Genomic DNA, 27427 nt, shown 5'->3' with positions numbered 1-27427 from the left:
TCGAGACTGGGATATCTTTCTAAAAGACCTGTTATCTCTTAAACAAAATGTATGGGTTTGATTCAGAAAGTACTGGGTGAGGTTCTTTGGACAGTGTAATGTTGGAGGCGGAACTAATTATTATAATGGCCCTTCCTGTCCTTAAAATGTATTCATCCAAATTACTCCAGGAAAACAAGTACAAATATAGAATGTGTACAGCAAAGCCACCCATCCCCACCCTTCCTATGTTGTCATTTAATAATCCTCAATGTTTTCGTGAAGGAAAACAATCTTTACAGGTGATGGCAAATAGTTTTTCAGTTATGTATTTTTATGGCATGTGAATTGCAATATAAGCGATGACAGTAAAGATTTATAATCCTGAGCCTGAAGCATCATGAGCATGGTGCCACCTTTGAGTGGCAAGTATTTAATGCTTGTCCTAATCTCGTCTTCATGGAGTATTATGAGAATAGATCCATAAATGCTCAGATATTTCAGTTATAGGGACATATACAAGTACCTAGATAGGCAGGAATAGGCCCATATCCAGACTCGCTTTCACATTTGTTCTCTCGCTTTATATGTAAAGCTAGCTTATTTTTTACAAGGGGAACTATGAGCTTTTGGGGTGATGTGATTTCCTTTTGCTTGGGACAGCAAGTCTATCTATGGGTTAGGATAAAGAGAGAGAGAGATGATCTGGAAAAGGAAAGATCTTTGTATTTAATCACACTTTAAAAAGCAAAGTAACAAATTATTCTAAACAAATCATATTTTAAAGGTAGAATATGATAGGCTTCATTAGCAGATCCTTGCATTTAATTTTCCATTATGTCATAGACAGCTTTGTAGGGATAGAAAAAGAACAGTTATTCCCATAAAATATTTGTACAGATTCTCCTATATTAAGAACTGTTGAGGTCCATGAAACAATACTGGTTTCCGCTAAATATAGGCATATCTATTTACATGGCCTAACAGGAAGGTGGAGATTTAAAAATAACAAAGAATCAGTGACTTCATTAACAAAGCAGCTGTATAGAGCATTGTTCTCTTGAAGAAAGTTTTAAATATTGTTTAAACAAAGTTGATTGCATAAATAAAGCTCAGGTCTTCAGTCACAAACCACCATTGTTAGGAATTCTTTTTAAAAGAACTGTGCTACTGTATATACAAACACGTAATGGCAAAACTACGGCAAAGAGAGAGAGAGAGAGAGATCCAAAATAACTATTGCTGGAAGAATATAGTGGGGAGGGAGGGGATTGGAGAGGGGAAGAAGTATTATTGCTGTAGTTATTTCTCAATCTAGCATCAGAATAAGTGGAATAAGGAGCAGGGGGAGCCAGCTTTTCTTGTAGTATATACAAAATCTTTAAAAAAAAAAAAAAAAAAAAAAAAAATCTAAACTATTTCTACCACCTAATTAAGAATGCAGTTGTGATTTACATCCCAATGGGAATTCAGTATCCTGAATATGCATACGGGTGGGGAGGGAGAAAGAAAGAAAAAAGTTTTATAGCATAGGCTCTTAACAAGGAAGAGGAAGGTGGGGACGACAGCCAACAGCCAGATGTAACAATGCCCGACAGCCAAAATGCTTCTGAAATAAATGTAGTCAAACTTTACTAATTCTGGGTCACTGAGAACGAAAATGGTGCTTAAAATTGTTGATTGGCTCTAGTTTTCAAGATATGCTATTGGGTCAGTATATACGACCCTTGACTTGGGAATGGCAGAGGATAAGTGAGTTATAAAGGGAAGGGATCTCAATTTAAACCAGAAATGACTAAAATACATCGTTGACTGGATCTATGAATAAATCTATGACTGGGTTTGGACAGTACTTGCTTTTTAGGCAAAACAATGAATGATGCAATCTGAAGCTGGTATTGCGTCATACATGATATGAATTGCATCATGTTATTCCTAGAAGTCATGGATGATGCAATCATAACAAAGCTTACATCACTCTGCTGAACAAATTACCCTATATCCGCTCTAGAAATCATACAGTGTCGTGCTCTCTCATTTGTCAATGTTTGATTTTTGCAAAGGGACACATTTCTGTTTAAAGTGAGCAGAGATGCCTCATACTTGTGTGAACAGTGCAGATAACTTCTGCTATGTTTGTGGTGAAGTGACTTTTGCATCACAAAATGCAGTATAATCACTATGGTTAAGAATGCCTATCACCTTTAGTTTGGCTGCAAAATTGGAGCTCAGGACAAGAGGTGGGCCCCACACATATGCTGCAACACTTGTGCAACAAATTTTCACCAGTGGTTGAACAGGAAAAGAAAATCTATGCCTTTTGCAGTGCCAATGATTTGGAGAGAGCCAACAGATCATACCAGCAATTGTTACTTCTGCATGGTGCCTCCAGTTGGGAAAGGTGTGTCAAAGAAGAAAAAGTGGACTGTGCATTATCCAAACTTTCCATCAGCTATATGCCCAGTACCCCACGGAGAAGGACTGCCGGTTCCTGATGCACCAGAATCATTCTCACTTGAGTCAGACGAGGAAGAGGGAGAGGATGAAACTTCTGGTCCTGAACCATCAGTGTCACAGGACCCACATTTTCTCCCATCCTCCTCCTCTGAACCACACCTCATAACACAAGGTGAACTGAATGACCTTGTCAGGGATTTGGAACTACCCAAGAGTAAGGCAGAGCTGTTGGGCTCCAGACTACAGCATTGGAATCTCCTGGCAGGTGATGTTAGGGTTTCCATGTTCCGTGACCGTCAAAAGGATCTTGTCCCATTCTTCTTCATGGAAGGTGATCTTGTAGCTTGCAACAACATCAGTGGTGTGATGGCAGCCCTCCACATCATTCACGATCCAGATGAGTGGAGACTGTTCATTGATTCATCGAAGACGAGTCTAAAAGCTGTTTTACTGCATAATGGCAATGTTTTGCTATCCATTCCAGTTGGTCATGCAGTCCATATGAAGGAAACCTCTGACAACATGAAACAACTTTTGAGGTGCATAAACTATGACCAACATCAGTGGCAGCTTTGTGGCGATTTGAAGGTTGTTGCTCTCTTGCTTGGTCTGCAGACTGGATACACAAAGTACTGCTGTTTTCTCTGCGAATGGGATAGTCGTGCAAGAGATTCCCACTACATCAAGAAAGATTAACCACTACGACAGTCATTGGAGCCTGGGAGGAAAAGTATTCAGCATCCACCACTTGTTGAATCAAGGAAGATTTTGTTACCACTCTTACACATCAAGCTGGGTCTGATGAAGAACTTTGTCAAGGCCATTGACAAAACACAAGCAGCTTTCAAGTACCTCCGTGGAAAATTTCCACGGTTAAGTGAAGCTAAGATAAAGGAAGGTGTCTTTGTTGGTCCTCAGATTCGTGAACTTCTTCGAGATGATGCATTTGACCATGCACTGCATGGCAAGGAAAAGATGGCATGGAAAGCCTTCCAGTTAGTGGCAATAAATTTTCTCGGAAACAACAAGGCAGACAGCTACAGGTTGTTGGTGGAAAACCTCCTCAAGGCATACAAAAGCCTTGGTTGCAACATGTCACTAAAGATACATTTTTTGCACTCTCATCTAGATTTTTTTCCACCGAACTGCGGAGCAGTGAGCGACGAGCGATTTCACCAGGACATTGCAACAATGGAGAAACGCTATCAGGGCAAATGGAGCCCATCAATGCGTGCAGACTATTGCTGGACAGTGACAAGAGATGCTCCATTTAATGAATACAAGAGATAAGCCAAGAAGCGCCGAGTAGACACTGAATAGGACTAAACTATGTACAGAATAGTTTTTTGCCTTTTTGTTTCATAATAAATTTTATTTATAGAACCCTTTTTGTTTATTTTTAAAGTGTTACATAAACAGGACAGGTGAAATATTATCATGTAAAGCAACCATAAACACATGAAAAGACCTAGGTTTACAATTTATGATTAAAGCTCTATCTACACAATATACATAGACATAAAATGTAAAAACTTAAATATCTTAGAAACAGTAGCCAATCCGTTGTTTTAATTGTCATATTTGAATTCAGCACATCAAAATACATAATAAATAGCACATTTTATCTCTGAAGCAGACGACTTCTCAAAAATTGTAGACCAGTGTAATTAGGAGGGACAAGATCAAGGAAAAAGAACACCTCTAGGTAACTGTTAATCCTTTCCAGTTATACACATTTACTAAAATATGCCATATTCCCTCAACAAACAGGAATTGAATACTTTTAATATTCCGAGTTTTGTAAAAGCCAGATGCAGCCAAAAGCACATTATCCCATTTCCTTCAAGGAGAGTGAGTTGCAATTTTAACCTTCCCCACCCCTTTGTGGCTCTCCTTTTTTGTTACACCTGGACCTTTTGCCAATGATGTTACCCCACTGGGCAAACTAATAAAAGGCAGTGGCTCAAATGTCAATGTTGGCCGTCCCCCAGCTTGCTGTAAAGGGTTTTCTGCTAGCCATTGAATGTCCACTGTCACTACCATTGCAGTGAAGCAGCTGTGTGAGCTCTTTCCCTCACTGCCAGTGAGGAGCTGATGGAGCCCACCAATATACCACCCTCAAACATGCATTATACTTGTATTGCATGGATATATTTAAGAATTAGTGCTGATCCTGAACAAAATCATGTGATATAGATTGAAGTCACTGAAGATGGGAGTAATGACAAGTCAGCTCACCAAGTTGAAATATGTGTTTTGTTCTTTGGAGAAACCAGCTAAAACTTTAGAATGAAAATGATAATGCATTTTGGAGATTTATGTTAAAAATAAACAAATTTAGGTGCTGCTGCTGCTGTTTTTTACTTCAGCTGACTTTTTTTTAACCTGAATTTTAAAAAGAGAGAACCTCTGATGCACAATGCCTTTCCCCCCTCAATTTTTCTTAAGACTGAAGTTGTTTGTACCAAATCTTTGTTGCATGCTTTCGTCCATCAAAATCACATCAAGAATATGTACAAATACAACACTTTTTAAAAATATAGACATTGCATATTTACATATGGCGTATGTATGTAATACGCTGTAGAGTGTGGTAGGTGGGTGTCTAAAATCTACCTTTGGAACTTCAGCACAAGGTAACTGAAGGTTATTTTATTTTTAGGTCTAATATCCCTGTCTCGCTTTAAATGTGTTTCTCTGCTACTAAAAAGCAAAGCATAACAGGAATTCCAGTGAATAACTCCTGAAAACTAAAAGTAACCTATCATGAGTGCAGCCCACAATATTTGCCTTACTAATGCCATTTCACCCAAGTGTGTCAGGAAAATGTAGCTACGCTAAAAGCTGAACTCTAAATCAATAAGATTACTTAACAAGGAGAATGTGCTTAATCTGCAAATGAGACAGGGGAGGGGGGTTGTAATTCCCATAGCGACCCATCATGGAGGTGGAAGGAAAAGGGAGGAGGCACTGTCTTTTATTCACATCTGTCATGATCATTAGAGAATGGACCAGACAATCGCCTTGTAATAAGGTCAGGTTTAGAGATTAATGGGGATGGAGGCCACAGCATTCTAAATGTTCTACCACCAAGTGCCCTTCCAGAGGGAGAGTGGGGAAGAATAGTGCTTTTCCCTATGAAGTTGACAGTTATTCATCAGCAACATTCCACCCCATCCCTCTTGCTTTTTGCATTCAAATGTGTCATAGATGAGTGTGGTGTTGATGGCAATAACAATTCACTTGTAATCAGTCAGCTGCAGTTTATCCTTTCATATTAGAAAATGAACTGCTGTCAAATCTAAATGATCTGTGAGGACCCATTCTTTATACTCCCCAATTGGAAAAATATTTTGCTGGATATTGAGCTCTTTGGGGTAGAGACCAGGACTTTAGTCTTTATTTTGAAAAGGAGCATGAGTGTCCTATCTAAATATTTAATAATTAATACTGTAATGTTATCTAAGGTCTTGTTAAGTAGCCAATCAAGAGACCCCCCCCCCATTGCAGAAAGCTCTGAGGCACCCCATGCCCCTTAGCAAAAATAATTGCTTCAGGATTTTGATGCATGCTGATGGGCTGGTGAGGAGGGACTGATTTACAGCACTTTTTGAACTGTGAAGTACTTGTATTACATTTCACTTAACAATAGACTGATTTGTATGAGACTTAGAATAGAAGATGGATAGGCTGAGCAATTGCATCACTGTAGCTGATTAGGAAAGTATCTCAATGTCATATAATTGACTCTGGAACTCTCCGACACTGCTCCAAAAGAAGTGTAAATTAAATGTATCCTTCAAATTCCAGAAGGAAAATTTCTTAAATCTATTTTATCACCTGGTTTTTACTGTACTTAATTTAATTCCTGAAAGCTCTTTTCTCCAAGATAATGACTTGATCAAGCTCTAGACTGATCTCTGGTTCATTTATCCAGTATGGGCAGTCTTTCATCCACATTTTCTCAAGGGAGATTATATATAATCTCATGCTCCCATGAGAAAATGTGGATGAAAGACTGCCCATACGGGATATATCCAGTTCCATGAAGGGACTTAGGTGCTATGATGCTCAGCACTGAAATGCCTAACTTTCCGGCACCTAGAAAATCACAGGAACAACGTGATCCACAAAGCCTGAGTTAGGCATCTAGGCTTCCTATACACTGAGTGGGGCAAGATAGGGTGCCTTAGAATGCAATCCACAAAAGCCAGCACTGTAGGTGGGGAGCCATTTAAGCTACCTGATGGGAGATGCCAGCCAGAGGGGTGTATCTTAAGCTCTGATCCTCTCATGAAATCACCTAAGGGTTGTGGGACTTGCTTGTTCCTGCTTAGCAAACCACAGACAGGAGCCTGTCTCCTGGAGTCAGGTGGCTTAAGCGCTTAAGAATTGCGGGAATGTGGCCTTATTTGGTTGTATCTATTTTTTTGATCTACATACAGAAAGGGTCATACAGATATGTAAACTGCCACTTGTATATTACAAGTATTCTAAGAATTGGCTCTGAATTTTTATACAAATAATTCCAGTGTTTAAAGGAGTGTTTTTTCTTTTAACAGAGGAAAGAAAAACTGTCACTCTTTCACTGCTATACTAAAATGTTCCAAAATCTTTTTTTAAGACAGAGCAGTGATTGTGCTCCCTCTAGTGGCTAAATAAGTTGTTTTTATGTTACATACAATATCAATAGGACAGTGGGAATTGGATTCAAAAACCCTCGTTGGAGAAGCTATTTAAATAGTGTTTCTGAGGGAAAAAACACATCTGAATTATATTATGGTTTTGCAGGAAAAAAACTGTTATACAATATCTAGCACACACCTGCCTCTCCCCACCACCCAAATGTCACAGGTATCCCTCCTGTGTCCCATCTTGTATGAAAAATACAGGGCAAAGGTGTTTTGTTTTGGGAGGATGGGGCTTAGGGGCAACATCCCACAAAATTGTATTCGTGGTACAGGATGGTGTGTATCAATGTCTGACCCATTATGTTAACATTGATAGGAAATCTACTCTTAAATCAGATCAAATGCTTCCTGTTGGATACGGGTTGTGTGGGATGTTTACCACGAAATAAGGGAAGTCCCTGAAAATGAAGAATTGGTGGTCACCCTGGCCAACAGGGATCTTTCCTCACCATGTAGTGGCCCAATGGACTTCAGACTCTCTAGTCCTCCCCTCCCCAAAGGCCAGAAATATGGACCGAGGGTGCCACAGGGCAACCAAGATGAGCGGTCATTCTCTGTCGCCAAAGGGAAGAGGAGGAGCTACCAGGACTTCCTGCATCCCTGGGGAAGGAGCCTGGGGAAGAGGAAAGGGGAGTGGGAGAGGCAGATTAGCTTCAGCTGATGAGGTGGTATCAGGCCCCTGCTGTGTCTCAGCTGGCAGATTTGGTCTCAGGAAAGAGATCTGGTGCCTCATTTCCTCCCTGCTAGATTCAGGCCATGTCTAGGTTTCCTGCATGTGTGCAGTTGCAGGAAATCACTCCTCCACTGAATGAACAGATCTGCTGGTAGCACTTTCAGGTTCTTTCCATTGTGCCTCTGTCCATACTAGTGCCAACCCTGTACGTATCCCACAATGCACCTGCACATGGGACCCCTTAAAGGACCCCTTGGATGCACTTCTGTGGTGGAAAAGTGTGATAAGTTTCAGGCAAATGTGCCACACTTTTCATTTTATGAAACTAGGTGAAACTAGGATTTTTCCCGAGGTCGCCCAGAGGATTCAAGGGGCCTGGGGCAAAGCGGGGGAGCGGACATAAAATTTAAGCAATATGTAAAGGCCCCCTAGGTGCCTTGGTTACTATCCTCTTTATGGTATTATGCACCTATCAGTTATTGGTGCATAATACCATATGCAGAAATTCTATACTCCTAACATATGTGATAGCGTTTGAGGATAGTCCAGCTCTCCCCAGCTGAGATTTGTTATCTAGTCAGCAGGAGGAACTACAAAAGCAAAGCATTCTGTGCTTTAGCAGAAGCATGAGTGCAGCCAGTTTCTAACCAATCCACTGAAAGAACAAGTGCCCCAATGTCAGGGACAAACAGAATATTATGAGACAGGCTTGCATCATTGCGGAAACTCTTAACTACTTAGCATGCTGAGCTCAATATGAAGACTGGTAACAACGAAAGGGCTTGTTCTAGTCTCTGTACTATATGTCTGTGTTGTTTTGACTTCTTAGATATTTTGCTAGATGCTGACTGCCACCATGAACTCAACCAATTTACAGTACCAATCTACATCTGCAATAAACCCATTTGCTGTATAACTTAACTAAATAGAGTTATGGTTCCCAGTGTGAGTCAGTGACCATGAAATAGTCTGACCTTTTCAGTTCTAATCTAGACATCTGAAATACTATTTCAGTCTGTCAGCTCCTATAATATACAGTAATAGTCTCCTGATCCAACTAAAAATGTCAAATATACTCCAATACATTAATTATTGTCATTCTGATTAATATGAATAAATAACCTTTTAGAGTGTATATCTTACAAGTTTCCTGGAATAATATCTGTTCTGCATCTTAATTACTACTTAAACAAATTGCTTTACCACTGATGGGGACTAGCAAAGGAATAATAAAATAAAAATTCAAAATCCATTCTTTGAAATGCATGCCAAACAAGTATTAAAATGCACATGTTCCTGAGAGAAGTGAGTAATATCTATTAAAAATACTGCTGGAAAAACAGTGATCAGCCAAAAAAGAATACAAACTAGCTAATATGTTTTGCTAGGTGCATTTTGTGATTGCACAAGATTAACCTCCTCGATAACCTGAAAGAAGTTTTTTAAATAATTTACTGTTTGTGTGTATTTTTTTTGTTTAACCATAGCACAAATGATTTTATGTAGAAAATGGGGATCCCATTATTTGTCATCCTATGTATGTTGAATTAGGCCTTAGAAAAAAAATTTGTAAGAAACAAAAATATGCAAAAAGCAGTAAGGCCCAGATCTGCAAAGGGACTTAGACATTTGCTGAGCATTGTGGTGCCTAGAAAATTGCAAGAACACTGTGATCCACAAAGCCTGAGTTAGGTGCCTAGACTGCTGTACAATGAATCGAGAGAGATAGGCACCTTAGAACAAGATCTGTAAAATCAGCACGTTTGTTGGGGAGCTGCCTAAGCTAGCCAATAAAGATGCCAATGAGAGGGGAATGTGCTAAGCTTCATCCCTCGCAGAGATAGAAGCTGGTTGGCTGGGGCCCCCGATGGGTGGCACTCCCTCCCTCTCCCAGGTGGGTGGCTGACCCAGGCAGCAGTGTGCATGCCCAGAGGCAGAAGCACAGACATCTACAGGGCTAGGCAGCAGCTAGGGGGCATTTTGCAGATCAGTGATGCCTAAAAATGGGATGCAAGTGCTTTAAAATGAGACTTAAGGTGTGATCCATGATTGTTCTTAGGTGCCTAATGCCTAAATTAAAAGCTGTCAAAAACTAACACACTTTTGGCAAGTAGATAATGCTGTACTCTTATCAGTTTTTTTGGTCTCTTCCTCAATATTTTTGTTCTTGGTATGTTGCCAATAATTAGGTCCATGTTAAAATGGGGTTCAGACAATTACTTGTTAAACCTATTTCCCAATTATTTATTGATACAACTTTTATAGGTAATAAATTTGGAATAAAGTGATGACTGGACAAAATAAAAATTTTGTACCCCAAGAAACAGAAGCTGATAATGAAATTTAATTGGCTAAACAAAGTGGTTGCTGTATTAGCATTTGATTGTTGGTATTAATGTAATCAACCAGTAGTTTGTGCAACTTGAGGCTTTAGATAACTGAATTTCTGCAGCTTGTAGAATGTTGTCAGAACTAGAAGTATGATGAACTACCTGAAACCTTGATATTCAGCTGGTAACGTTTATAAAAGGATATAGCTATAAGGTGACCAGATGTCCCGTTTTTGGGGACTTTTTCTTATATGGGGCCTATTACCCTCCACCCCCTGTCCCGTTTTTTCACAGTTGCTATCTGGTCACCCTATAGATACAGATTTAGAACTATTCTGTTAATAGAACAGGAGTACTTGTGGCACCTTAGAGACTAACAAATTTATTAGAGCATAAGTTTTCGTGGGCTACTGCCCACTTCTTCGGATGCATATAGAGTGGAACATACATTGAGGAGTGTGTATCTCCTCAATGTATGTTCCACTCTATATGCATCCGAAGAAGTGGGCAGTAGCCCACGAAAGCTTATGCTCTAATAAATTTGTTAGTCTCTAAGGTGCCACAAGTACTCCTGTTCTTTTTGCGGATACAGACTAACACGGCTGCTACTCTGAAACCTGTATTCTGTTAATGCTGCTTGAAATGCTTGTTGGGCAATGCTGACCTCCAGTGGTAGGAGAGGCTAATCACAGGTTGTTACATCTTTCTTAGAGATATATTCCAGGACTGAGTACAGTACTTATTTAAAAGCCACTATGGATGTAGAAGCCCTCTACACCAACATTCTACACAAAGATGAGCTACAAGCCGTCAGGAACAGTATCCCCGATAATGGCACTGCAAACCCGGTGGCTGAACTTTGTGACTTTGTCCTCACCCACAACTATTTCACATTTGGGGACAATATATACCTTCAAGTCAGCGGCACTGCTACGGGTACCCGCATGGCCCCACAGTATGCCAACATTTTTATGGCTGACTTAGAACAACGCTTCCTCAGCTCTCGTCCCCTAACGCCCCTACCCTACTTGCGCTACATTGTTGACATCTTTATCATCTGGACCCATGGAAAAGAAGCCCTTGAGGAATTCCACCATGATTTCAACAATTTCCATCCCACCATCAACCTCAGCCTGGACCAGTCCACACAAGAGATCCACTTCTTGGACACTACAGTGCTAATAAGCGATAGTCACATAAACACCACCCTATACCGGAAACCTACTGACCGCTATATTTACCTACATGCTTCCAGCTTTCATCCAGACCACATCACACGATCCATTGTCTACAACCAAGCCCTAAGATACAACTGCATTTGCTCCAATCCCTCAGACAGAGACAAACACCTCCAGGATCTCTGTCAAGCATTCTTAAAACTACAATACCCACCCATTGAAGTGAAGAAACAGACTGACAGATCCAGAAGAATACCCACAAGTCACCTACTCCAGGACAGGCCCAACAAAGAAAGTTAACAGAACACCACTAGTTGTCACCTTCAGCCCCCAACTAAAACCTCTCCAGTGCATCATCAAGGATCTAGAACTATCCTGAAGGACTATCCCTCACTCTCACAGATCTTGGGAGACAGGCCAGTCCTCACTTACAGACAGCCCACCAACCTGAAGCAAATACTCACCAGCAACCACACAACAAAAACACTAACCCAGGAACCTATCCTTGCAACAAAGCCCGTTGCCAACTCTGTCCACATATCTATTCAAAGGACACCATCATAGGACCTAATCACATCAGCCACACCATTAGAGGCTCGTTCACCTGCACATCTACGAATGTGATATATGCCAGCAGTGCCCCTCTGCCATGTACTTTGGCCAAACCGAACAGTCTCTACCGGGGGGAGGGATAGCTCAGTGGTTTGAGCATTGGCCTGCTAAAACCAGGATTGTGAGTTCAATCCTTGAGGGGGCCATTTAGGGATCTGAGGCAAAAATCTGTCTGGGGATTGGTCCTGCTTTGAGCAGGGGGTTGGACTAGATCTCCTGAGGTCCCTTCCAACCCTGATATTCTATGATTCTAAAAGAATAAATGGACACAAGTCAGATGTCAAGAATTATAATATTCAAAAACCAGTCGGAGAACACGTCAGTCTCCCTGGTCACTCAATTAAAGACCTCAAAGTCACAATACTCCAACAAAAAAACAGACTCCAGTGAGAAACTGCAGAATTGGAATTCATTTGCAAACTGGACACCATTAAATTAGGCTTGAATAAAGACTGGGAGTGGATGGGTCATTACACAAAGTAAAAAGTATTTCCTCATGCTAATTTTTTTTTTCCCCCTGCTGTTACTCACACCCTCTTGTCAACTATTGGAAATGGGCCATCTTGATTAACACTACAAAAGTTTTTTGTCTCTTGCTGATAATAGCCCACCTTAATTGATTACTCTCGTTATAGTTGGTATGGCAACACCCATTTTTTCATGTTCTCTGTGTGTGTATATATATCTTCCTACTGTATTTTCCACTGCATGCATCCAATGAAGTGGGTTTTAGCCCACGAAAGCTTATGCCCAAATAAATTTGTTAGTTTCTAAGGTGCCACAAGTACTCCTCATTCTTTTTAATGAGAATTCAACTGTTCTTCTTCGAGAGATGTCCCTATGGGTGCTCCACGCCAGGTGTTGGTGCATCTCTGCGCCTTCGCTCGGAGATTTTTACAGTAGTACTCGTACAGGTCGTGCACACACAGAGCCTGTCCCTCCCCCTCCCCCCTCTCTGAGTGTACTTTAATAGTACACATGTGCACCTGGTCTCCTCCGTTCCTTCTCTACTGTTCCCAGCCTGAGACAGAACTCAGCAGACTCGTTAGAGAATTTCTTTTCTCCCTTGTTCAACTTTTTTCTCTTCTTAGTTTAGCTTACCAGTAGTAGTTAGGTACCCTTTTCCCTTCCCTTCTCTTTAAAGAAAAACAAACTTACTTTTTTTTGGTTCCTGTCAGTGCAGCCGTTTCTGACATGCCTGGCTCTCCAGGTTTTAAGCGTTGCTCTAATTGTAATGATGCCATCCTTTCAGATGGCCACTCTAAATGTATTAAATGTTTGGGGGAATCCCACATCCCCCAAAATGTGCTCACTGCAGCAAGTTGAAATCCAGGGCACGCAAAGACAAGGAGCTGCGGCTAAAACTGCTCCTGCTGCAAAAATATCTCAGACCAGCCTCAGACCCGGGCTCTGACTCTGCTGTACACCGCAGCCCCCCCACTTCAAAGAGACAAAAGAAAACTTCAAAAAAAATCAGTCTCTCTCACCCGCAAAGGGTATTTGCAGGGACAAGCCTTCTCCGGGTACTGCTTCCCTCCCCGCGCTCCCCGGCTGAGTACATTTGCGCTGGGCTCCTCTGGCGCCGCACAAAACCCACCCGCAGCTGTGGCGGTCACACTAACCTCCAGTGCCGAGGCTTCAGGCTTTCAGTTGCCTGCCTTTCACACGACACCGTTCGCGGTGCCGACACATACTTGGCTGCCTGACCCCCCCCCCCTTTCCCCCCCCCCCCCCCCCCCCGCAGGCTCCTCTCACTCTCCCGGCACTGTCAGCCTTTGAGCTAGCCGGCAGTGACAGAACGCTCAGGACTCTGGTGCAGAGGAACCCCTCCTCACAACAAATTCCTCTCACTCAGCCCTCCCCTCACAGAGGCACTGCGGCACCGCAGTTCACATACTCAAGGGACCTCCTGGTGTCAACTATCTTGCAGTCACCCCTCCTTAACACCTACTTCTCTCCGGACACTCAGGCAAAGTCCGCACAGCTTTCCTCCAGTGATGAGGAATCTGGGCTGCAGGGAGAATTTTCACCTTATCAGATCTCCCGTCCACAGACCCCAGTCGAGAGGTCATAGAAAAGCTGCCTCATCCTGCCCCATGGTGTGTGAATCCCTGGATGGCACTACCCAGGCCCTTCCCACCACAATGGCAATATTGGGTTCCATGGGCTCTGTATACTCGGGACCACACGCATTATACCAGGTTTCAGAGTAGCAGCCATGTTAGTCTGTATCCGCAAAAAGAACAGGAGTACTTGTGGCACCTTAGAGACTAACAAATTTATTTGAGCATAAGCTTTCGTGGGCTACAGCCCACTTCATCGGATGCATAGAATAGAACATATAGTAAGGATAATACACACAGACACAGACATATATATATACACACACAGAGAACACAAAAAGGTGGGAGTTGCCCTACCCTCTGCCATGTACATTGGCCAAACCAGACAGTCTCTACGCAAAAGAATAAATGGACACAAATCTGACATCAGGAATCGTAACTTTCAAAAACCAGTAGGAGAACACTTCAACCTCTCTGATCACTCAGTAACAGACTTAAAGGTGGCAATTTTGCAACAGAAAAGCTTCAAAAACAGACTCCAATGAGAAACTGCTGAACTTGAATTAATATGCAAACTAGATACCATCAAGTTAGGCTTGAATTTAGGCTGAGCCATTACACACATTGAATCTATTTCCCCATGTTAAGTATCCTCACACCTTCTTGTCAAACTGTCTGAAATGGGCTATCTTGATTATCACTCCAAAAAAATTTTCTCTTAATTAATTAACCTCTTGGAGTTGGTAGGGCAACTCCCACCTTTTCATGTTCTCTGTGTGTGTGTGTGTGTATATATATGTGTATATATATATAATATATATATACTTACTATATGTTCCATTCCGTGCATCCGCTCTAGCCCACGAAAGCTTATGCTCAAATAAATTTGTTAATCTCTAAGGTGCCACAAGTACTCCTGTTCTTTTTACTCATTATACCAATGCAGCCAGGCGTGAGACCTGCTCGGTACCGCCAGCTGTCAACCCTGTCACTGACTCCAGGCAGCCCTGTCACAACCGCAAGAGCAAGCATGGCTTATCTCTAACCCAGTAGAACTAGTTGTTCTGCCTAATGAAGCATTGCTTCCTCCGACGTTTTTCGACAACTTCTCAAAATTTCAAGACCTGTTTAAAAGAGTTGCCAGTGAGCTACGAATTAACCTGGAGGAAGTTGCTGAACAGCAGCATGAGCTAACCAACATCCTGCAGCCCTCTTCTTCTTCTAGAATTACATTACCTATCAACACAGCCCTTTTAGAACCTGCCAAGGCCATTTGGCAAACCCCAGCTGCAAGCCTGCCTATCTGTAAGTGAGCGGACTGAAAGTACTTTATTCCTTCCAAGGGCTCGGAATTCCTTTTTACTCCCCCAGCGCCAAACTCGCTGGTAGTAGACGCAGTTAACCAAAGAACAAACACTAGTTTCCCCGCTCCACCCCTTCCAACAAGGACAGTAAGCGATTAGATCTGCTCGGACGTAAGGTATACGCTTCTTCCGTGTTGCAGTTTCGCATTGCTAATTATACAGCCGTTCTAGCAAGGTATGACCACAAAAATTACAATAAATGCATGGACTTTATTGATCACATTCCAGAAGAAAAGAAACAACAATTTACAGTCATAGTTTCCGAGGGACAAATCCTCTCCTGCACTGCTCTTCAAGCTGCCCTTGATGTGGCCAATACTGCGGCATGGTCCATTGCCACAGCAGTTGTGATGCGCCAAGGGTCATGGCTCTCATCCTCTTCCTTTCCCCAAGAGGTCCAGAGTACGACTGAGGATCTCCCCTTCGATGTTGACAAACTATTCTCCTCCGTTACGAATGACGTACTCCACTCCATGAAGGACTCTAGGGCAACCCTCCGGTCTCTAGGAATTCAAACCCCTATGACCAGAAGGTGACAATATAGATATCAGCCTTACCGGTGACCACACTACCCCACATAGACCCAGCAATTGCATAGCTCTCACGAGCAAAAGCAACGCCAGAGACCCAGATACCAATGCCGCCGTCCCAACTCCTTGGCAGAGTCTCAACCCCCTCTGACCAATAAATAAGCAAATTTGAAGCCTTGGTCGAGGGTATAGAAAACAATATTCCCACTTCAGCTCTTACACCACCTGCCCCATCTTTGGTCACCACCTACGCCCATTCTCCCAGCAATGGCAAAATGGGGAGGGATAGCTCAGTGGTTTGAGCATTGGCCTGCTAAACCCAGGGTTGTGAATTCAATCCTTAAGGGGGCCACTTAGGGATCTGGGGCAAAAATCAGTACTTGGTCCTGCTAGTGAAGGCAGGGGGCTGGACTCGATGACCTTTCAAGGTCCCTTCCAGTTCTAGGCGAGAGGATATCTCTAATTACCACTGACCAAGTGGGCTTTAGAGCTCATCACAGTTGGCTATTCTATCCCTTTCCTCTCACCCACCCACCTTCCCCATTCCTCTTCAGGGACCCCTCTCACGAGCAACTGCTCCTCCAAGAAGTGCAACATCTCCTTCAACTGGGGGCAGTGGAAGTCATGCCTAAACAACACAGAGGGAAAGGTTTCTATTCCCATTACTTCTTAACAGAAAAGAAAACCAGGGGATGGTGACCGATCCTCGACTTCAGGCAGCTAAACAAATTTATCAAAAATCAGAAGTTCAAAATGGTTATCCTCCCCACCATAATCCCAGCGCTGGAGCAGGGTGATTGGTTTTCAGTCCTCAACCTACAGGACACTTACTTTCATGTAACTATTCACCCAGTACACAGACGTTTTCTTCGTTTTACCCTCAGTTCGACACATTTTCAATACAGAGTGTTGCCCTTCGGCCCATCTACCGCCACCCAAGTTTTCTCCAAACTCCTAACCGTGGTTACTGCCCACCTCAGGAAACAGGGTTATAATATTTCCTTACCTCGACAATTGTCTCCTCAAAGCCTCAACGTTTAATGAAGCTCTTTGATCCATGCAGCTTACTGTCGCTTGCTTGGTTGGCCACGGTTTACAGACCGAATGTACACGCCTCTATCCATATCCTTCAGAGTGAGACTCCCTCCAATGGTGGACAGTTCCCTCCAACCTCTGCTTAGGAGTCCTTTTTCTCCAGGACTCCCCATCATTCATAATGACTACCCTCACGGGATGGGGAGTGCACATGTCCCACCACACAGTCCAGGGGCTATGGTCTTCCACCGAACCTCCCTACACATAAATGTCCTAGAACTGTGAGCCATATGCAATGCCTGCCGTCACTTCCTCCTATTTGTTCAGAACCAACATGTTCAGATAATGATAGACAACATTGCATGCATGTTCTATGTCATCAGGCAGGGAGGGGCTCAATTTCACTCGCTTGGCACATAAGCCATGAAGCTCTGGAATTGGTGCCTCGTGAACAACATCCAGATATCCCCCACCTATCTTCCCGGGGCCCTGAATACCATCGCGGACAAACTAAGCAGACATTTTCCCTGGGATCACGAATGGGAGATAAACGACATGATCATACGCAATATATTCCGTGTTTTGGGGCTATCCAACCCTGGGCCTCTTCGCGACTGCGAAGAACAAGAAATGTCCCGAATTTTACTACAGAGCAGGACTGGGCAAACATTCCCTAGGAGATGCGTTCCTGATCTCATGGGCTCAATATTTAATGTATGCTTTCCCCCAATACCGGTTCTCCACAGAGTTCTGACAAAGATACACCCAGATTGGGCCACGACGGGGCAATCAGAATTACTGTGGCACGGACAACCATGGTTTCCATTCCTCACCAGAATGTCAATTCACCCACCGATTTCGTTGCCCCTCACTCCGAACCACCTATCACAGCAACACGGCCGATTTCTTCACCCCAACCTGTCCATGCTTCACCTCAAAGCTTGGTTCCTACGTGGTTCTCCCAAAACGAACTAGCATGCTCTGAGCAGGTTCAAAGAGGGCTCCTACATAGCAGAACACAATCTACTCGCATCACATGTCTCCAAAAGTGGAAGCGATTCACCCACTGGTGCTCAACTGAACAACTTCCTTCTACTTCTGCACCTCCTCCACCCATACTTGACTACCTATTAGACCTTAAAGCAATCTGGCCTTCCTTTCAGCTCCATCAAAGTCCACTTAACTGCTATTACAACTTTTCATGACAAGATCGACGATACCTCTGTTTTTGCTCATCCAATCACCAAGCGTTTCCTCAAAGGGCTCCAATCCCTATACCCAGACACTAAACCTCCTACCCCTCCGTGGGACCTTCACCTGCTTAACTAAACAACCATTCGAGCCCCTAACCACTTGCTCCCTCTTACACCTCTCCATGAAAACAGCATTCTTAGTAGCAATCACCTCCGCCAGATGTGCAGGAGAAATAGCAGCTCTCATGGCGGACCCACCGTACACACTATTTTTTAAGGACAAGGTTATCCTCTGACTACACCCCAAATTTCTTCCAAAGGTGCGTTCGTCATCAATGAGCCAATACACCTACCAACCTTCTTTCTTAAACCACATGCAAACTCTTTTGAATCCACAATGCATATGTTAGATGTACGCAGGGCTTTGTCCTTCTATTTGGATAGAACCAAGCCCTTTAGAAACTCTTCTAGACTCTGTCTCCATTGTGGAGTACTCCAGAGGGACACCTATTTCTACCCAGAGACTTTCAAACTGAATTTTTGAGTATATCTGACTGTGCTATCAAATAAAGAAAGTTACACCTCCTGCCGGCATCAGAACTCACTCCACTAGATCTGTGGCTACCTCTGTGGGTTTTCTACACAAAGTTCCTCTGGCTGACATCTATAAAGCAGCCACTTGGACTTCTGAAGACACATTTGTTAAGCATTATGCCCTTACTCAAGGCCCTCTCTCTGATGCACAATTAGGCAGAGCTGTATTATCTACTTCATTCCTACCAAATCCGAAGTCCCTACTTCCTTGAGGTCCACTGCTTTTAAGTCACCTGGAATGGAGCACCCACAGGAACCTCTCTCTCTAGAAGAAGAAGAAGTAGATGAGTGTCTCTGTGGGTGCTCCACTACCCATCCTCCTCCCCTCCACTTCAGAGTTGGGATAGCCCCAGTTGGAGAGAAGGAACTGACGAGACCGGTCGCGCACACTTACTATTAAGTACACTCAGAGCGGGGTGGCTGGCTCTGTGTGTGTGTGCGACCGGTACAAGTACTGCTGTATAAATCTCCGAGCAAAGGTGTAGGGATGCACCAACACCTGGAGGGGAGCACCCACAAGCTGGAGTGGATCACCCACAGGGACGCTCACCTCAAAGAACATCAGTTACTGCACAGGGTGAGTAACTGCCTCTTATTAATCAAGCATGATTCCTTCTATCTTTTCAAATAGTAAGTACAAAAACTGGATATAAAACACAGTAAGAATACATAGGGCATATAGATTAGAATACAGTACAAAGAAACAAGATGGCAGATTTGAAGGGGTGAGTTTAGCTTGGATGATGATTTGGAGGATAAACTGAAGTTATCTAACGTTTTCAGAACTAGTAGATAGAATAAGACTCTCTGTGTTTTGAAGGTCAATAGGGCAGTGTAAATTATAGTGGCCTTTTGTTTGATTTTTAGCTTTTTTTTATCTTATGACCTACATGATGATGAGAAATGTAATACAAGTGATTTTATGGACTCAATCATGCACCATTGAAGTCAGTGGGAGCATGGCCACTTAATTGCATTGGAGCAGGAACAAACCTGATGGAAGTGAAACTGTGGCAAAACTATCTAATTCTTTTGCATTTTTCCCAGTTGTATAAACATGCAATAGGCAGGAGAACCATCATCTTGTTCCGTTTCTCCCTATTAGGTGACTTGCACTAGAGTCTGAGTGGTGTGGAACAGGGAAGAAATCAAAATTCTTGTAAAATATAAGAAATTTAGGTCCAGATTCTGGCCCTGCTGAAATCAATTATTTACCATTGTGAAGAACTTAAAATTATATTCTTCTCTATAATTGAGGTTTTATCATTTATGAGCAACTCGCAAAAATGTATAAATAAAAAAAATCTCAATACAAGAAATGTCACTTCACTGATATTGTTACTATAACAAAACGTACATTGAACACTAGCTTATTAGCTATAGTGCACCAAACACAGTTACTAACATTCATCATAATGCTGTCTCCCATTATTTCTGTGCAGGAATGTCTATCTGTCTCCTCTTCCCTATTCTGGCTAATATCACACATCAGCCTACTCAGGTTTTAGTCTCTTCAGTTCCATAAAATACTTTGAGAAATTTACTCCTTTCCATTATTTTAATTATTGCCAGGAGTGACTTCAATTACGTTCCGTTTCCCTGCCTCCTTCACTTCTTCCCTCCCCATCCCCCAATTTTATTGAAAGGAGCAATTCAGAAAGAAATTAACCATCTCTTCGATAGCTACAAAATCACATTAACTCATGCTTTCTTTAAAGGATGTTTGTGCCCATATTTCTCCTACACAACATCCAGTCCAATACATCTCTTAAATAGAACTTTTTATTGTTGCATAAAAGAGAAGGGCAATGCCTTTTCTACTGTACAGTGTTGACTCAAAGGTCCTTAGGGATGTTTGCTTGAAAACTGCATTTCTAAAAGTGGATGGGTGTGTGTGTTCCTGTTCTAAATCTGTATGATCTTTTTTTCCCTCTACAATCTTTACAGGTGCTAGGGCTGCTGGTATGGACACTGGTCGCTGGAACAGAGTATTTCCTGTATCCTGCCTTCGGCTGGGTGATGTTTGTAGCCGTATTTTACTGGGTTCTTACTGTCTTCTTTTTAATCATCTACATGACCGTGACCTACACTAGGATTCCCCAGGTGCCATGGACCACGGTGGTAAGTATGCACAATCTTTGTTGCTGCAATTTTTATTATTGTTGTTGTTGTTGTTTGTTTACTGTGTTCAGGAGAGAGGAAGACATTGATGTCCTCCATAATTGTAGTTAAGGAACTATAATGTGCTTTCACACCTCCATTTTTTTATTTATAATTAACATCTATCCATGTTCCTGACACTGGCTGTTGTCACATAATTAATCTAAAGCTTGGTCTACTACAAAACCCCTTTTCTCACACCCAGACTAGGTAGGGTGTACCCTGGAGATCCTTCTGTCTTCATTTTAACTTCTTCCCATTCCTAGACTGCAACACCCACTTTCTCACGCAAAAGACCAGGGGAGTAAATTCACTCTGAAGTTATTGCTACTCTTATTATGTGGACTAACCAGCAGGAATATCAATATTGTGTAGTACAGTGTCAGGCTTTATTTGCCTAACCATCATGGTTCCTTTAACTCATTTCCTTTTGGTCATTGGTCTATCCAATGTCTTATTTTCCAAGAATGGAAATGTGTACCTGTTACACATGCTAATACAATGTGGCTCTTTGTTCCCCTGTAGTCGCTAGACCCCATATGGAGTTTTGATTCTGATGGCCTCTGAGCTAATGGACCTGGCTCTGTAGGTAAGCCATAAAGGACCCTTGTTGAGTCATCTATAGGGCTTGAACCTAGAACCTCTGGATCTGAGAGCCTGAGCCTGCACTTTTTGAGCTAAAGGACCAAGTGATGGACTCCGAGGCAGCAGCAGACTCATAAACACGTATATGTCTAGCCACTAGAGGGGGACATACTGCTGCAGTGTATTTGTGTGAGCTATTTTAAATTGCATGCCAGTCCAACCTTCTCTCATTAAATCCTTTCTATTAGTAGTTTATCCTGGTCACAGTAAATCTTGGGCAGATAGCAATTTAAAAAAAATCCTGAATACTGCTGAAATTCCTGGGTAACTGAAATCCAGATCCTAGTTTGAGCAATCCCTAGTAGAAATGGCAGTATATTTGTTACAGTCAAGACTTCCATGACAAAGACACTTACTTTAAGGAAAACAAAAAAAAACCTAGAAGCCTTTGTTGCCTCAACCAACCTGCTACTCACCATGACTCTTTCATGAAGTATTATAATTTATTGTTGTATGTGTCTAATATATTATTTTTATACTTAAAGATCATTAAACAGTTTAAAACCATTTTATTGTAATATAAAGGATATTTTACTTTCACATGACAAACAGCTTGCTATTAATTAAAATATTGTGTGCCATGACTATTAAAATGTTAAGAGTCAAAGTATTACTTTTTGCCATGACTTTCCGATTTGTTGCCATGAGAAATAGCTTGCTGTAGCAATACGGGTCTGTAGAACTAGGATTATATACAAATAGATTTTATATTTTCAAGTTTCATGAGCAGCACTTGCCTTTACAATTATAACACTGTTACAGTACTGCTGTAAAATAATCCAACATTTTTGTATCTTGATGTGTTTAGAGGTTTTATTTTTTAAATTACATTTGGCATGAATGTAGTCAAAGGTAAGACAGCTGCCATCAATTTGGATCGTTTTGGTCACTGCCTCCATTAGTTTTATCTATTAGCAACAGAATCGGGCAAGGTAGCAGCTTGCAGATCAGCAGAACTGATCTCAGATATGTCAAGTTGTCTACCACCTAGATGTCTCCACTTGTTTATAGAGCCAAGTGTTTCTTGCTGTGAGAAGTTTTCAACCTGCTTTACAGATAAGATTGTTCGATGCAGATCAAAATGGCAGCCTACTTCCATGACCAAAGAACCTTAGGCCTTGGCTACACTTACCAGCTAGTTCGACGGCTGGAAATCGAAGTTCTGGGTTCGACTTATCGCGTCTAGTCTGGACGCGATAAGTCGAACCCGGAAGTGCTTGCCGTCGACTGCGGTACTCCAGCTCGGCGAGAGGAGTACCGCGGAGTCGACGGGGGAGCCTGCCTGCCGCGTGTGGACCAAGGTAAGTTCGAACTAAGGTACTTCGACTTCAGCTACGTTATTCACGTAGCTGAAGTTGCGTACCTTAGTTCGAATTAGGGGGGGTAGTGTAGACCAAGCCTTAGAGGAAAGAAGGCGGGGCAGGGGACAAATGCAAATGCTTGGATTCCCCCTTGTTTTGCACTGTGGTACTAAAAGAGCTTTGTGATATGACCTATGAATTGATTAGACCTATGCCACTTGTGGTTGGTCAGGAGGAATACAGTCCTGGATCTGCTTCCAGTATAAATTAACGCCTCCCTTTGGGAGGGCAAGATGCCAGAATATATCTAATTAGGTAGGTTTTTGTTTTTCCCTATACTCCAGAAATTGTCTCCTGAGAGGATTGTTAGCCCAAAGACTCATTTATTGTATGCAGTGTCTAAACTTTAATATTGATTCCTATTTCATAAATTAATTCCTTGTAGGGTAAGTACATCATCTAACCATATAAGACGCAGTTACTTTACTGCAAATTAACCTAAAGACACCTGCTCCAAAATTGTCTGCCATGTGTGTGTGTTCTTCACCAAGAATAATGAATGGAAGATTTTAAACTGTGGTGAATTTGGATTTAAGAAGCAGGTGGTAACTTTAACAGGAACCCGTTGTTTTGGATAATACATTGGCAATAGGGGTACAGTAAACTAAACTTGCGTTCAGCTCCATTCTTCCCCACAATGTTATTTCCCAAAGCAACACTTTACAAAAATGATGTTCTTCCTTCCTTTATACATGACAAGATACTGCAGGGATTTACAGTTTTCTAGGATAATTGGGTCTCTTTGGAGGAAAAACAAAAAACTAACGAACCAGCTTTGAAGAGTTGGAAATAAAGGGCCACTTCATGAAATTCCACCTGAGCCTGATGATTCCTGGGATCCAGTCATTAAATTAGTACCTTGATACTGTATTAGTGCAAATTGAATGCATCTGAATAAGACAAGCACTAAAACAAAGAAGATTAAATGTTTTACACATTTTAATTTTATCCTGATTAATTACATTCATTTAATCCTAAATTCTGGGCCCCAGGGCTCCACCTGAGTGGCCAGGCTGGGCTCTCTGCTTAAGTGTGTGGATAAGTGCTTCTTCCCCATCACCCCATGGAATGGCAGCAGACATTCTGCAGCTGTGACTTGTACTGCAATTCTGAGGCTGCAGTAGCTTTTGTGAATTCTGCCAGTGTCAATGACTGGTGAATTCAGTAGCCTCTGCCCTCTCCCCAGCCCCTATGACAACATACAGGGAGCTGCAATGGAGTTGGGCTCCACAGTGTGCAGGGGCGCCCATGTAATATTGTGCTCACGCAAACACTCGGCCATTGGAGCCACACCAGATGTATCTGGGGACATCTTTGACTATGGTTGAGGGGACAGGATGTTCACAATAACATCTTAAAATGCAAATGTACGGCCTAAAAGTCAATGGGAGTTGGGTGCACTCAGGATGGGTTCTGAAGAGACTGCTTGGAACTCCCGCTGCTGTGAATTTACATAGAGTACATCGTAAGAATTCCAATCCAATATATCATCAATTAATTAGAAGGACAATATCTAGATTGTAAAAGGGCTTGTTCATTAGCCTTGTATAAGTAGTGTTTTCTTACAGGGCTTAACTTCCTGTAGTAGTGATCTTGAAATACTGAGTACTTAAATGATAACAAATTCTAAAAACACCCCCACTTTTTTTTTTCCCCTCCCCTCTCAATCTGGAGTAACTTTCATTGCTTAGTCTCTTGCTCTGTGAATCGGAACTTACTGTGGGCTCTGTGGGTAGAGCAAAGTAGCACACTTTGTTTTTAGGATGAGGAAGTGTCTAGGTTGCTACCTTTCTAAAACCTAGCTAGCCAGTCTAGCAGTGTGAGGAGGAGTACAGCCCAAAAGGGATCTCCCTTCTGTCCAGGGGCAGCCCTAGACTACCTGTCAGCAACTGGCGCCCTAGGCGAACTATGCAATTGGCGCCCCCACGCCCCAGGGCAGATCTAGGCTGAGGTTTTCGGTAAACTGGAAAACATTTTGCCCCTTTTTTTTCCTTTTAATGTTTTTTAAGCTCCGATGCTTAATTATTCGGTTTGTCCGTCTGTCCAACCAATGTTTCTGAGATCAGATAAAATAGAGACATGAAATTTTCAGAATAGATTTGTACACGACCGTTAGATGATATTTCAGTCCGATTTCAAATAAAAATGCATTAAAAATGTTAATTATAATTTTTATTATTACAAATCCAAAATCATCTATTACACTATCCTGCTTTAACTGCCATTATCACCACATCCAATATAGAAAGAAATAAGAAAGTTCTTCAATGAACTTTAACCTGTATTTACAAAACACTCTGAATAAAAAACACTCAGTTGCTCTTAAAATGTGACTTCTCTTGCTTTAAGTTTTGAAAATTCAGTCACTAGTTCTTTTAGATCCAGTTTTCCAGCTATTTCATGCTCTATTGACATTGTGGCAAGTCCAACAAGTCTCTCTTGCACCATTGTTGAACGCAGATATGTTTTTATCAATTTTAACTTTGAGTCACTACGTTCCCCACTAGCTACGGAAACTGGCAAAGTTAAAAGAATGCGTAGCGCTATAAAAATGTTTGGAAAATTGTCTGAGTTTATTTTCCCAAACAAACTTCAGTACTTCTTCAGGAGTGGAATGTTTCTTAACTTGTCTTGAAAAAGCCTGAAGCTCACTACACAAATCTGTAGCATCGATGTCTTTTGAATTTTCATGAGTCAATGCCGACTCCAGCATTTTCATGAGTCAATGCCAACTCCAGCATTTGTAATTTATACAAAATTATCTTATCTGTTTTGTTGTTTTCTTTTGTAAGCTGTGGAGATAATTTAGAAAGCCAAATACTGACTCTAGCTGCTGCATCTGTTGAAATCTTTCATCAACCGAGTGACTAGCAGTATCAAGGACTGCGAAGTACAAAGGTTCAAAGTGAATTTCTTTTGGGTTCTGAATGGGTGTGTCTCGTCCTTCACACGAAAACTGCTGTTTCTTTTGCCGAATATGAACTGGCTCTGGTTCAAATTCTGTCAGAAAGTCTATTTCTTCAGCATGCTCGAGAGAATCTACCAGTGTTCTTTTGAACCCTTCATCACTTCTGAATTCCTCCAGAATATTTTTAGTTTGCTGCAGTTTTTGAATAGCAGAATGTATGTTCAAGTTCTTTTCCTGAAGCTGCTTACTGGTGAGGTTAATCTCGAAAAGGATATTATACCACAAAATGAGTGAAGTCACAAATTTGAACTAGGAAAGGCCATTTGCAAGAGCTTCTGCATCTGAACGTGCCATATTGCCAGATGATCCAATAAAGGTAGTATCATCAGAAATTTCAATTAGGGCATCATAAATGTTTCCAGGTTCATAGCAAAGAGGCTTCAAGCATCAGTGTGACTCTCCCATCTTGTCTAAGTGGTTTTTCAGTTAGAGAATTCACATGCTGAGTCAGAATCTCCCAACGGCGTGTTGAGCCTGAGAAAAAACACACAAACACGTTGCACCAGGTCAAAGAAACTTGCCTCCAAACAGCATTTAGGAGCAGCATTGACAACCAAATTCAGAGAATGCGCACTGCAAGGAATGAAAAAGGCCCTAGGATTGATTTCCATCATTCTCGTTTGCACACCATTGTCTTTACCCTTCATATTACTCCCATTATCATAGCCTTGGCCACGTAAGTTTTCAACAGATAATGACATTGTTTCAAGCTCTTGTAGAATAGTTTGTCATAAATTCTCCAGTCGTCTCCTTTACTGGTATGAAACCCAAAAAATGTTCCTTTATGAGCACTTCAGCATTATCTTCATCTGCAGACTTTTCCATATCCACAAAACAAATGATCATCGTCATTTGTTCAACATAACTCACATCTGGTGTACAGTCCAGTATTATTGAAAAGTAGAAACTGCCCATTCTGCAAAATACAATTTTCTTTTTAATGGCATTTGCTAGGATTTGACAGTTCATTCTGCATATTTTTTCCTAAGTAATGAACCTGTGTTTCATGATCAGTTATTTTACGTAGATGCTCCTTCATGACTGGATCAAACAAAGCGAGGTATTCAACAAGTTTTAAAAAGTTTTTCCATTACCTGGAGTGTATAATTTTTTTTCATTTCTACCATGGCCACGGAATGCTAAATTTTGCCCACCAAGAACTCTCACTAAAGCAATCAGACACTCTAATATTTGTTGCCAATATTCTTCTTTTTCTTAGATGACATGTAATTTTTCTTCGATAGTTTTTCCTTTTTTTTTCAATCGTAGTTCAAGTTCTTTCCAATTTTGAAAACATTCCAAATGTTCTGTACTACTTTCGTGTGAAGAGAGAATTGAAGATATGTTTTTCCAGTCCTTCAAACCATTTTCAGTAAGTGATGTACCAATTGCTTGATTTCTAAACAACTTGCAGCAAAAGCAAAACAGAGTCCTTTGACACTGAATATTGTAACCAGTTTCGATGAATTTCTTCCCCATTAATGAGTTTCCTCTTGTAATGCTGAGCAGAGAATTTTTCTTTTATTTCCATCCTTGGGGAAGGGAAATTCATGAGCTTGTTCAGGTCCATGTTCCACGAGAATTTGCTGCACAC

General features: G+C 41.7%; 1 protein-coding gene across 1 annotated transcript in view; it reads left to right on the top strand.

Moving 5' to 3' along the window:
* Positions 1-27427, top strand: part of CMTM8 (CKLF like MARVEL transmembrane domain containing 8) — a 58026-nt gene that overhangs the window by 21535 nt on the left and 9064 nt on the right. Inside the window, exon 2 of the mRNA XM_054019846.1 lies at positions 20647-20820. Coding sequence (XP_053875821.1) covers positions 20647-20820 — 174 coding nt within the window. The remainder of the gene's footprint in view (positions 1-20646; positions 20821-27427) is intronic.

The sequence above is a fragment of the Malaclemys terrapin genome, chromosome 2 (genome assembly GCF_027887155.1).
Source record: "Malaclemys terrapin pileata isolate rMalTer1 chromosome 2, rMalTer1.hap1, whole genome shotgun sequence".
NCBI classification, from domain to species: Eukaryota; Metazoa; Chordata; order Testudines; family Emydidae; genus Malaclemys; species Malaclemys terrapin.
Note: the sequence above shows the minus strand (reverse complement) of the source record. Positions and strands in the feature narration are given on the sequence as shown.